This window comes from Cydia pomonella, chromosome 6 (genome assembly GCF_033807575.1).
Source record: "Cydia pomonella isolate Wapato2018A chromosome 6, ilCydPomo1, whole genome shotgun sequence".
Classification (NCBI taxonomy): domain Eukaryota; kingdom Metazoa; phylum Arthropoda; class Insecta; order Lepidoptera; family Tortricidae; genus Cydia; species Cydia pomonella.
In genome coordinates this window covers 9,731,044-9,745,144 of record NC_084708.1, presented here as the reverse complement: position 1 = coordinate 9,745,144, position 14,101 = coordinate 9,731,044, and the positions used below count along the sequence as shown (strand labels likewise).

At 38.3% G+C, this 14,101-nt stretch overlaps 1 protein-coding gene across 5 annotated transcripts in view; it reads right to left on the bottom strand.

Annotated features, from left to right (window-relative positions):
- The window catches only part of LOC133518889 (phosphatidate phosphatase LPIN3), a 43,767-nt gene that overhangs the window by 20,613 nt on the left and 9,053 nt on the right, over nucleotides 1-14,101 (bottom strand). For 2 of the 5 annotated variants that reach the window (XR_009799547.1, XM_061852660.1), the window contains exons 1-8: nucleotides 13,864-14,060; nucleotides 8,706-9,042; nucleotides 5,336-5,568; nucleotides 4,561-5,052; nucleotides 4,101-4,196; nucleotides 2,384-2,622; nucleotides 2,122-2,283; nucleotides 1,378-1,519 (exon numbers count right to left, since the gene is read on the bottom strand). Coding sequence is in view for 4 of the 5 variants with exons in the window: in XM_061852660.1 (XP_061708644.1) it covers nucleotides 1,378-1,519; nucleotides 2,122-2,283; nucleotides 2,384-2,622; nucleotides 4,101-4,196; nucleotides 4,561-5,052; nucleotides 5,336-5,568; nucleotides 8,706-8,894 (1,553 nt within the window). In the remaining variant the exon portion in view is untranslated. Of the gene's footprint in view, nucleotides 1-1,377; nucleotides 1,520-2,121; nucleotides 2,284-2,383; nucleotides 2,623-4,100; nucleotides 4,197-4,560; nucleotides 5,053-5,335; nucleotides 5,569-8,705; nucleotides 9,043-13,863; nucleotides 14,063-14,101 lie in introns of those variants that run through there. The other 3 variants (XM_061852657.1, XM_061852658.1, XM_061852661.1) reach the window with 3 other exon arrangements.

The window sequence follows — 14,101 nt, the reverse complement described above, 5'->3', positions numbered from 1 at the left end:
GGCTTAGTTACTTTTGTGTGGATATTATTGTTAGTATTAAGTAGGCGTTTTGTTAATTAGTATCCTTTGTACTTATTCAAATTTATATTCACCTTTTATTCTGAATCTTAACTTAAATAGATATATTGAATACTCTTTATTGGCACACCTCAGTAAAAATATACAAGAAAAATAAACAATTAATTAAATTTAGAGGCAGACAACAGGAGGTCTTATCGCTAAAAAGCGATCTCTTCCAGACAACCTTAATTCATGCTCCTCAAACCTCAAATAATGCATGCTGTGGTTGCCTTTAAGTGGGGGATCAATTATAGATGTGCTCATTTAGTATGTAAATTATAGTATGTGAATTGTATCTTCTGTTAGTGAACCTTATAAACAAAAAAATAAAAATAAAAATTGATTATGCTAAGTAATCTGATAGATTTATTTTTTATTATTGTAAACAGTTTTTTTTTATATATACATATATATATGTAAACAAAAAAATAATAATTGTAATTATAGCCTGCATTATTAATATCATTATACTTAACTCAATTGATTTTCCATAATTAAAATCGCATATCATTAATGGTTAATATTCTGTAACGTACCTAAAAACCTTGCTCCAAAATAAGGCCAATCACTCTATAATGTAATCAAAATTAAATGCCTTTTTTGAATATCATAGTTATGAATTATTGTATATGACAATCTGCAGTAGTATTCTTCGAAGTAATTTACATGTAAAAGTCCACAGAGACGAAGAGTAGAATGTTGCGACAAACCTTTCGGAGTATACGTAAAATTATGTAAACTTGACACGACCACTACATTTGACCACCAAACATTTAAATAAAATCAAGGGTAAACGCTACCAGCTCACACCACAGTTGTGGCCGATGAATCTAATCATGCAATCAGTTACATAAATAATATAACTATTTTTTTTTGTTTTGTTTTGTCTGTGTTATGTTAACCTGTTTATGTGCAATAAAGTGACATACATACTCGTACATATACCATTCACATTTTTTCAAAGAAAGGTAACATGATAATAATTTAACATTATATGTTTTTGGATACATTATGAACTTGACAATGTCAAATAAATACCTTTGTCCTTACTCAATTTCTTATCGTTATCATTGACGAATCCGCAATGATTCAAAGTTCCGGTAGTGAAAAAATATTATTTAGAAATAAAAGTGATAATTTTTGAAATGTAACGTAACGGATGTCCATATTCCTCATTTTTTTATAAGCACAATCTACATGAAAGGCTTTTTGCATATCTTTCTTTCTTATGGATATTTTTAGGAGTATGACATGGTAAGAGGCCTGAATCTAGTCCGTTAAATATAATGTGTACAGGTTAAAACAGAGTTAACTTACTTGGCGAGTAGTTTCTCGTCGTCGTCCGAGTCGAGCTGCGGCGGCTCGAGCGAGGCCGGGGACTGCGGGAGGGAGGGGCCGTTGCCGGACTCGTACTCCTCTTCGGTAGGCCCCGTGTTCTCGTGAGATGTGTTCGCCAGACCTGCAAGTATACAAGATTTTATTCTAACTGCTGTAAGAAGAAATTACATGAATCAATTCTAGAGTCCAATTGGTGAAACAAAACATTCTAATTGACGTTTATTTTCTGCTCAACATAGAGTGAAAAAAGTCGTCGTGAAATGTAAGAAACATTTCATCAATTTGTATAATCATATAATAAAATGCGCTTTTAATTAATTACAAAAATGCGCTTTTTTTATGATTCCATTTAGAAAAACTAAATATAATTAGGTCAGACGGTATTACATGGGCACACGTTACACACTGATAAAATATAACAATAGGTATGCTATTAAAGAAACGGTAACCATAAATAAATGAACACCTACAATAAGTACGTTCAACGAAAAACAGCATTCTTAAAATTTTCAGACGCTGAGCGTTATACGTTCGCATTTTTACGCAGTGACGTCTATTTTTACTGAGGAAGTCTGTGGGAGACCCATGCGGAGTGCCTCGGTCATTCGGCTAATGAGATAATACTACCATAAATACGAAACAACATAGATACAACCAATAATAGTATCTTTTTGTGCCTATTAATGGATGAAACAGAGTCACGAAGTTTCGTTTGTTACTCACCGCTCCGATGGCGACCAATGTGGTGCTTAGGGAAGTACAGGTCCGGGTCGACCTGTCCCCGATCCAGGTCGTCCAGGTACACGCCCTCCGCGGCCTCGGTGGCCTCGCGCGTCGACATGAAGCGGAACATGCCGCTAAACACCCCCGAACGGCCCGCGCGTTCTTAAAATTCAAAAATAAATATTTAGGATATTTATTTAGGATTTAAAGATTACTTTGTTACGTGATAATGGATAGTAACATTAATATAACAGCCAAATACCTTCGTCTGAGCTGAGGGGCTCGGCGGGCGAGCCCGGGGTACCCGGTGTCCCAGGCGAAGCCGGAGACCCAGGGGTAGCAGAGGACCCCAGCTCTGTGGGTGAACTCGCGCATTCGGTGCGGACTGGAGGCTCAGGCAGCTCGCCCCAACGCCATGACTGGGATGATTTGTCGCCCTTCGCGGTCCGTGCCAGCTCGACTTCAGTATCCGATTGTACGGGCGTGCCACTGCGGGATCCCCTAAAGAAAACCATACATGAGTACTTTGAAACGCCTAAAACACCTTTTGAGCGCCAAGAGCTAACGCAATACGCAAATGATGCACCCTGACGCCATAACAAAACATCTAAAATAAGCTCTACATTGAGATATTATTTGACTTCCATGACCTGCATGGTGAATAGTTTTTTTTTTTTGAGATACTGGGATATACATTTATCGGCAAAACAACGACTTTGTGTCGACAGCATATCTATGAAGTTTTTAAACAAATCACGAGCTTATAGGTTCTTTTTTTTGTTGCTGTTGCTATGTGTTACATTCGCGACAAATTAGCCTTATAGACAAGAAAGGAATTTGTGTTCAAAGGGTTTATTAGATTTTGACGAATTGACTGCGTGGCGTTTGGGGCAAAACATTACGTCAACGGGATTTGCCATCTTTGGCGCTCAAATGGACGACGAGCGAGACCCGTTAAGACGAACGTGTAGGGCCCGCGCGAAATCGCATTATCATACAAACGTAGTCCTCATTCTCCTCTCTGGATATTAACATTATTGAAAATATTTTGACACAATTTGTTGTATGTCAATTTTGAATGAAATCTGTTTTTCGCTTCTAGTTTTACGTGAAACGCTATGGTTAATATACATCAAATTATGTAAAAAAGGAAAATGGGGACTACGTTTGTATGAAGAAACGGCCGTCCCCTTTCCTCTTAATAGCGCGTCTTAGAAAGAGTACTATTGTTACTGTTACGCGTACTTTTAGAAAGCGCGACCATATTAATTACGCGTTATCTTCGCTTCCAAAAACATATTTTTGTGTGCCTTTACGTAACTCCAAATGTGTCGTAAATTACTGTTAGACCAAAATATTTTTGATAAGCAAGCGATTAGATAACCAAATTAATCTGTGGGAAGGTCGTTCGGACACTATTTTACAATAAATGTAATTATGTTAGGGAGGGGATGAAGGATACATGAGGAAATGATTGTGGGGGGTACAGTACAAGTGACATCGGAGAGTGTTATCCTAAAACGTCATTATACGATATCATTATTTGCTGAACTAAAAGCATTATGATATGCGTCTAGCTAGTGATAACTAAAGCTAAGCGCCGACCGCATGTTTGATCGAAATAGGGCATTAGTGTCTCACTACATTTATCCACGCATTAAGCCGATCAGAAAGAGCTTGTAAGTCAATATCATATGAGCGATAAACGACATTTATTTCGTTTCGTTTCCGATAACGCGGTTGTGATTTATAACTAAACTAACACTAGTTTTTGTCTGTAATTAATTTCTGATCGCACTAAGCATAATACGACGACGACGACCGCCACCTACTTCTACACGCTTTTTCACGAATTGGCAGCTCAAACGTGATCGGCCCAAGCCTTCCATGTTAATAAATGTAGTAAGGCTTTTAAACGAACACAGGTAAGTAGAGTAGTGCAAGCAAGTTGCGGTGGTAGTAATAGTGTTAATGTTTACGCGTTTCTGGAGGCGGCGTGCACCTCGAACGCGGTGTCGGAGAGCGCCATCGGGATGCGGTTGTCCCCGCTGAGCTTCAGGTTCGACATCTCTTCACTGCAACCAGGCACGCGTGAAGACAAACATAATTCAATACGTGGTACGGTCACCCTAGGTAGACAATTTACTAAGCGGGAAACACTTGTTCAATGTACTAAATAACCCGCAGAATATCTCTTTTGAAACCCGCTGGCTCGCATCGAATACAATGTCTATTACGGAGGACTCGCGCTTCCTAGGTTCAACAATTTATTCTGCCACTCACTAGCTCTATTAGCCTTCTTTTTATTACATAGGTATGCAGGACATAAACTTATTCGTTTAATATCAGACCTCGTATTTTAGAGGTTTAAAAACATGATATTCATGCGAATGCTACGTAAGTCAAACACACACTAAATTAAATGATAAGTAGACTCACCTAATTGTCGCGGCAGAAATTTCGTTGTCGCTGAAGAAGTTGATATCTGTAGCATTAGGAATGGCTGTAGGCTGTGAGGGGCGCTGCTCGGAGCCGGCACGGTCCGACTGGCTGGAGATAGAGCTTGTCGAAGATTTCCGTTGGTGCTTTTTCTTTGAACTAACTTTTCTAGTTTTCTTCTTCTTCTTTCCGTTGCCGTTGACTTTAGTATCATCTAGGATTGGGGCGGCCTCGATGGGGCGGAAGTCGTTGTGCGCGCTGATCATTTGCACTGTCTGCTTGGCCTCGCTCCCGGCCTCCAGCTGTGTTGCCGAAAACGTTTTAGGCGTCCGAGAATCGCCCCAGTTTGTCGGCGTCTCATCGAGGCCATCCAATCCGTCCATCTCAAATAACGCATCGTTATCGTGATCGCTAGTTGGTTTGGCATCTTTCTTCACCTGCTTAATTTTATTCATATCAGGTTTCTGCATGGACTGGCCGTCGGCGGTGTACCTGCAAGCGCATAAGGAAATCTCAGGCGGGATTCACTAATTAGGTACGGGCGTTGTTTCAATTCTAACGGCTCGGTGCATTTTTCATTAACATAATAACGTAAATGCAATTCGCTTTCGAATTGCACGCGAATGCAAATAGGATAATTAATTGAACTATATAAATCCCCTCACTTTCTATGTGTTACACGAAAAGATTTGTTTGTAAACCGCGATGCATATGAATGAACGTTACGTCTACTGCCGTTTAGTTACGACTACGAGGGTGTGCGTGAATAGTTTACCTGCGCTTGGTGTAATCGGAGGCCTGTCCATGATCGGGTTCGACGGCAGAGAGCGAGTTGCGGCGTCTGGGCTCGTACAGCTGCTCGAAGCGCGCGGCCGGGATGGGCGAGGTGGCGAGATGCGCGGACCAGCCGGCCTCGTCCTCGCCTACTTCCTCGACGAAGAACGCTTCCCCAGACTCGCCCAATTTCATATGTATGGGCAGCGATTCGCCGTTCAGTTCCAAGTCCACCTGAATAAACATGCGTCGTTAAGCGATAAGCATTTCATTCTCGAGTAATCAGACGATAAGAGACAGCACGAGTCGGGCAAGATCAAAGAGCATAGGTTATCATTAGATGCGCAGACAGACACATTATCTATATTACCCATGTGTACAATAGGTAGCTACATCAAATCTTTCGCCTGAAATTATATTTATCTACTTATTAATGTGTCTATAGCACGCATTGTAAACTTTGAAACTTCCCACGAAATGACAGGTGCCCAGATCGGGAATTAGTGCCAATATTTTTCACATTCTTGGTGAAATAATATCTCAGGGTTGGCGCTATTCCAAATTTCAGAGTGATTCAGCTTCAGAAGATTACCCATTTCGTTTTGGCAACTATTACCCTATACCATCTTGAGATCTTCCTGACGAGCTCGCTTTAATATGCGTTATATTTAGCCGTTACATTTTTTACAACGACCGTCTAGTCACACATAAGTACGTATATAATATATGTACCCTATATTCTATATGTAACACCAGATTGTTAATTCGGTAGTCGTAGATCTCCAACGCGTTGTTAACTTGTCGTATGCGCAAATTTCTCATTTCCTATAACGTTCTAGTCGTTATAGCATTTACTACACATTCCGTGTGAATGTGCGAACAGCGACCTCTCGCGCTAAAACCACGGATAAAATTCCTCGCGAGTCGCATGTGGCGTTGTTCTGAGAATAAAAAGTATAATTAAATACAATTGCTAACTGTACGTTGCAAAACTTAAATGTAGTTAAGAATACTAACGTACAATTCTGACCAACTCAGTTCGAAAGTAGGTATGTTTTATTTGAATTTAATAAGATACGGTTTGTTGGCGCTTTTGGGATTAGAAACAAAAGAATTAAAAAAGTAAGCCTGACTTAACTAAGTCGTAACTTAGAATAGTCGTTTCAGACGGGATAAAACATTTTGTTCTAAGTAGATATGGTCAAAAAAAATTCGGACTCAAAAATATACATTATATACAACTTATTATTATTATATCCAAATAGCCCTTGAAAGTGTAAAGCAAATGCAAAAAAAATCCCTTAGAGCATTACTGAACTAAGCCCAGACAAAACATATGTGAACTTATTAATGTCACATTTCCTGGGGACTCCCTTTTGCTGTTGTGTATGTGGGGTTGACAAATGTTAACAATAATGACACAACCGTTACAAAATGGTTAAGAAGACACGGTATCCGTTATTTTCTATTGTTTCCTTCGGAAATTCATTACATCTGTAATGTAGGTATGCAACCTTGACTGCTGAGGATACGTTTCGCATAAAAAGTAAATTTATGCTCGATACTTAAACGCAGCAGTACAGAAATGAAATAGAGTGGAGTGACCTACTAGTACTCGACGAGCTAAGTGATGACCGCGGAGCTGATTCGGATCAATCAATCGTTTAATACAGTTGGGGCGACGAGTAAGGCGAATTGGTGAAGCTGAAGAGCACGAATCTAGAACTAAAACGGTTAGCATTCACAGTAATGCTACGTCTCGTTCTCGACGCGGAGACTTGCCCATCGAGCAAATCTAATTGGGCGTGACTATCGACAAAATGCAAAGTTTCTACTAACGAGCTAGCTAACTAGACATTCAGGCAATCACACAGAGCAATTTCGTGTGAGAAAAGCCAGTATTTGTTCATAGACATTATACCAACCAATCTACACACTACAGTGTGTAATTAGAGTTCTCATAATAATAAATAATATTCCTATAATAACAATAATTATACTATAATTATATTCGTATTAATACAGCAGTGACAATAGTAAATTAAATATCTATGGTGCCGCTGCCGCATCATCATGTCTTGATATCGCGACAGATATTATACAATGAATCCGCTTATCCTGTGCCAACTTCGCTCCGTACACTTTGGACTTGATTCGCGTGTACTGTTTATATATCCGGCCCGAAGGACCATGTGACCATTTTACATCTAGAGATTTTATCATTTAGTGAGTGAAATATGTACATGTTTTGAAAGACGACGTTGCTTGATCATTAGGTATTTTATCAAGTACTTTATATTGGTTAGACGTCCGACGTCCGTAAGCGTAAAAATAGATTTGTTTAATAGAGTGCATCCTGGTTTCTCCACCATCAAAATACAATACATGATAGGTCATGATTGTCTGTATTCTATAGCTAGTTACGAACGCCATAGTTTTCTATCATTATATCGTTACCGGTGAGAACGCTTCCCTATTTAGTCATGTTGCCGATTGCCCGGCGACATACCGGACTTACAAATGTGATTAATAGCAACAAACGCGTTTTTTGACGTCATACATCGGATCACTCTTTATCATATTAAAATAAACTTGTTATCAATTTAATTACTCTTTCGATTATACGTATAACGTTCGATGATGATAACATACTCTACTCATATGTCTAAACAGCTATTATTATGATACATATATATCTTGCCCAACACCAGCCCTTCCTGACATAAACTGATAGAATAATAAACCTACGTGGCATTTCTCATGTTGAAATACTAGTGGGTGGGATGATGGCCCTTTAATCGGTTAAAGTTCAAAGATAAACCCACACAATAGGTATTTTTAAGTTTATACAAACCTAATGAGAACATGCTCAAATTGAAATATACAAGCTGTTTACACAGCTCGGCCCACTCTTCCATTTTTATTTGCTATTTCAGTAACCGACATACCTCTATTAGCTAAGTGGAACTTGTCAAGTCAAATAATGGTTTAAGAATAGGCTAGTTTTCGATAGGTTGAATTTGTGAATAAATACAGCTACTTTGGAATAAAATATAATACGTGCGCATTCACCAATTACAAAAGTAACTTAATAATAATAATAAAATAACAATTCAGCCTATACACGTCCCACTGCTGGGCACAGGCCTCCTCTCCTGCGCGAGAGGGCAGGCGGGGAGGGAGAAGCAAATCATTTTGGCTTTGATGTGAAGGGGTTAGCTCATTGATACGGAAACTAGCCTATTATTCAGGATATTTGATTATTTTGATTGTACCATCGTCGACACAGTTAACTGATCACTTGTACACCTTATTACAACGAGACATGGTCTACCAATGGTCCGTCAAGTGTTCCTGTTAGTATTACTTACCACTTTGAACCTAGAGCGCAGCACCCCCAGCTTGCCGAAGCGCACGTGGAAGGGCGAGCACGTGAAGCTGCCATCAGGCTGCTCCACCACCACCACGTCTATGGCACCGGTCAGCGTCGCCCCGTTAATCTCGTTGTAAAACTCCCTAAAGTTCGCTATGAACTTCCCAATATAGTTCATAGAATACATCTTGGCAATTTGTTTCTAACACTCCTAGAGAAACTCGTGCTAACTATTCACTAACACTTATGTCCGAAATAATCAGTCCAATAACCCGCCGCTTCGCACGGCTTACCCCATTGTGTCACTTGAGGTCTTCGAACTACTGTTTCGGTTCCTGAAACAAAAGACACACACATTATTAATCGAAGATTTCTTGAAAGCAGAGCTTGTACCCTTTGTTTGTGGTTTTATCAATAGTTTTGTTTAAAAAACACATAGAACAAAGGAGAGGTAATGGCCGAGTTCAACAAACAAATGACACACTTTAATAAACTTAATAAGAGGAGTCGATAAAGTGAATATAATTAAATCACATAATCGATTAGCATCATCACATCGATTACAATCACATAATTATTAGCTATTGTATTGATTCTTAGTAGGATAAGAGTTTGTAGGTATAGTATGAATAGTTTGCGAAGTTACAAAGAACTAATTAAAAGTTATAATTAATTGCAGCAGTACGTTATTACACTCCAATTCTATAATTAATTGAAATTATAAACAGTTTGTTCATGGCTTCTGAAACGTTCTGTTGCAAAGTAAATATCATTTGAAATAGTGGGTCGATGCACTGCCAGGCACCGCAGGATGTTACTCAACGTTGCAGTCCAGATAGCTACCTATATTAAAATGGTTTGTGTAAAACGTCAGTGATTTGGTCATGGCACTAACCATACTTGTATTCGTACGTCATTGTCGTAAAATTCCAATCTAGCACTTTCTGGAAATTGAATGAAAATGTTTGAATGAAGCTCGATTTAATTATAACTTTCGGCACTCTCTATCTTCCGGCCAGAAGCGAGTACCGGTGACATTGGAGCGATTGTGGAAAACATGCGTACTCAACGTGGTCACTCGGGGACTCTGCACCCGACACAATACAGCCACTTACTCGTAATCCGCTTAGTAAAAACGGTTACACGCCACTAATCTCCTTATATGAGTCATAAACATAAAATATTTATAATTGTATGCTTAGTAAAATCTGTGTTTAAACAAACACGACTAAATTAGATGGATAGCTACTATGTGAAAAGATCTTTCGAGATGTTATAACCACCTTACGCCATACAGGTTTCAGCAATGAACAAGCGGTACGTTTAACTACTTTTGTGAAGCACACTTCATCATACGTATCAATCAATGCTGAGTGTATCGTACGATAGTATTTCGTAAGACAATTCGGTAATACTAAATTGAGACACTATATTACAACAACTTACAAAAGTTATAATCAGGTTCTGGTCATATGTATAAGACGAAATTACACAAAAAGTTACGTATTTGGGGAAAGTGTGGACTTTCGAAATTTAAGATCATCATCAGACCAAAAGTGGCAGATGTCCAGCGTCCCCGGACGGGTGCGTCAAACTTGACTGGCAGCATCTGCCAGAAGTTGTACCTAATATTAGCTCCAAGGGCACCAAGTTCAATGTATACGGAGACGTGGAAAACCGAGCGACTTTAGTGATAATTATAGACAAACATAGACCAAACCAAAAAGGCTATGACAGAACTGAATATTTGGTTATTTTTATAGTTATACGGAATGGGGATGACCCTTTTCGCGTAAAGTATTATGTACATCTCATGCCACGAATTTAAAAACCCCGAAGGCCCGAAACAGCTACCACAAGTTTTAACTAACGAAATATAAATGCTTCATATATTCATATAAATGCTATGAAAGGTTTTCAAGTATTTTACTTATGATAAGTGTTGACCTATATTCATTATTACATTACATAGTCAATTGTAACAGGAAATTAAGTCTGCCTACTATCTATTTAACGAATGACATAAAAAGCGACGTAGGTAGTTGTTTTTGTTTACTAACGCGGTCTTTCCTTTGTCAGTTGGCAGCAGACGTTATCACAACAGCCGGCTCGAGACAAACACAAAACAGAACTACGAAACCGCGTTCCGTGAAATTGATTGAATATTCATTCAATGTACCCATATGAATTGGGTGAAAACGCAATATTCGATGATTTCAATGTTAAAATCCAGCTAAGAAGGCAATGAAGTGAGCTCTATACCAGAGATAATTATATGATGATCATGAGGTTCATATAATGGAATAGACTTCAGTTGTATTTTTTCCAGTTCGGTTAAATCGGGTCAAAGTTAATTTTAAACAAATTTTGCATATTATTTATTTGAAGATAACCTAAACTTGTTTATAGTTGTTTGTGCATATACTTACAGGATGTTTTCTATATAGTCACCTGCAATAATATACACGATGAATATAAAGATCATACTGAGCAACTTTTACCATGGGTCCTAACGCAACTTTTACAACAGGTCATACATTTTGGCTGGCCTGAAGTTGATATTTTGTATGGGAGAGTCAATTTTATTTTCGCGATTTCTAGGTTGGTCCCATAGTAAAAGTTGCTCAGTTCACTAATATTTACGTATTATATGTGCATCGTAATTATCAATTATGTGCGGGGGTTGATGAACTGTAATAGTAGTTTATGTGACTGCTACATAATAAAAGGCATTAAAATACACGAGTGTGGGTTTAAGAAACGAACGAAGTGAGTTTCTTAAAAAGAGCACACGAGTGTTTTAATCCCTAATTATGTACAGTTACATACACTATTCTATCTACACACATATTATAAACTTTCTATGAAATATTCACTAACCCAAATTACAGCCTCCGTTAGGACAACGTTGCGAAATCGTTGCTCCCCTGGCGGATATGTGGTAGCGTCACCGAAATATTTTTATCGCTTATTTTTCACGAATTTTTTCCTATAGGTAACTTATGAAAACTTTTTTTCACGCATGTAGTTTTTTTTAAATTCAGAGACAAACTAGTCGGGGGCCTGTTTCCGTATAATTCGATACAAACTAAAATGCGAGACATGTCAAAATTGTATGCAATTGACATTTCATTTCGAACAAAAATGCATCTCTACTGATATTAGAATAGAGGTCAAATCGAATTGCTTTTCTTTAGAGATGTTACAAATTTGAATGCATAACCAAATCGAGTTTGATGTAGTTATGAAGCTATCTACATTATTACATATAAGAAATTTGTTGTAACAAAACAGTTTATCGTAATGTTGGCCATTATTTACGTATTTTGAAGGCATCATAGAGGGTTTATGATATGTCTGTAGATAAATATATTTACTTAGTATTTAACTTTGCATTATTAGAAACATACTTTACACCTTTGTTTGATTATTGGTATCTTAATAGCAATAGGTATCATATTACTGCTAAGCTTGTATTGTTACTAAGTGTTAACACAGGTTGGGAGCTGTTCGATCGTGTAAATAAGATCTGATTTCAAGTTCACATGGCTTTATACTGCGTTCCCGAGAAACGATACGATACGTGTTTCTGAAACCTTATATTGGCACGTTTGTCTTACCCGCAAAGATCGATCTTCACGTGGAGATAACATATGCAGATTACACGTGAGCCTATCAAGTGACCTTTGAGAACTTAACTACGACCCTCGCCGCAGTGCTCTGTTACATACAGAATATTTTTTTATGTCTGACCATACTCAGAGGTCTAAATACGTATCATTCGATTATATCGAACTACTTTTACTATGAGACCAACCCCGAAAACCTAAAAAAAATCATATGCCAACATTTTCTATGGAAAGTATAGAATAGCAAAAGTTGTTCACTATGATCTATATATTCACCCCTCAGAATATGATCAAAACACAACAAAATCACCCTATATAGAGATCTATCGTACACGATACATACGAACATACACGCTACACGGGCACAGTTAACTGGATTAGCCCGGGTTAGTAGGGACGAGCAGTAGTTGCGTCCGAATTTGAACGTTGGACCCAATGGAAATTCCTAAATGCTCCGAGATAGGTACTGTAATCAGTACCCTCTACTGTGCCCTCCCTATTGACAGCAACTAAGCTATAGGTCATGCAGGTGAGGAAAACACATAGGTACCTATAATACCTATCGCCGTTATTTCAACTTCGGTTTTTCCACATGTTTAACATATACGATATATTCCGCAAGAAGTGACGTTACTCAATGAAATATGTTCTATCGATACTTGCAATAACAATGGGACATATTAAACACCTGCATTTAATTAAAATGCTGTGTTATATGAAACACCATTGCATCTTCGCTTTTAAATAAAACTTCATGTTATATACGTATTATATCAATGGGTTTATTACATGAACTATTTATGGACATTGCTTGAGTATTGACTAAAGTTTGTTAGCACGGAGCGTCCCGAAACGCAAACAAAATTGATATAGGAAATGTTTCTAAATAAGATAGTTTAACGCCAATAAATAGTAACGTCAAGTCAATATAAGCGAGGTTTCTGCCAGCTGGGCAATGCACTCCAGCCATTGAATTGCAGGATGCAGTTTAAGATGTCATCAGACAAAGGACAACGAAATTGTAAGCAATACGTGCAGTGAATCATACAGTTCAAAAGTTTACGGTAAAATGATCGAGTCTGATGATAACGCTTGCAAATTTCCTGCATGGAAATCGAACTTGATTGAACGGTGTAATTACTCCTTTAATGCCATGTTACGTCTTCCGTGAACAAATAGTTTTTTCTTTTCATCGACAATTAACTTGTTGCATTTTTTAAAGTTAGTCTATGTGGACAATGACTATTGCCAGCCTGGTCTGCTCGTTCCAGAAATTAGGGACACTGCACTGAAGTAAAATCTGGTAGCTAATTTGTATGCCCCAGATTTATCTTTTGGGAGCATGGAGAGATGTTTATGTTTCACCACGAAACATAAAGGGTCAAGTTATTAACACATTCATTGTGTCTCATTGTCTTTGCATCCATGAGTTAATTTCTTTTCGATATAAACAATAGCTCAATCATCAACACTTAATCTCAACCGATTAAAACTGCAACTGAATGAAACATATGTTTTTTCACATACCTTAGTAAAATAACTTTGTGTCTTTGTCAACAATGTCACAGTAAACTTCCTAAGGCACAAACAGTATTGTCTTTACCCTGACGTGTTTTGTCGTCGCTAAGTTCGCGCACTGCACCGGTAAGGTACTAGGATAGGACTCCGACGCGTGGTGACCGCGTCGACTCTACCAAAACACTGATGTACGTTAATCGCTAGTTGCGAACCGCCTGAGCGACCGGCCGCGAAAAAATCAACTGAC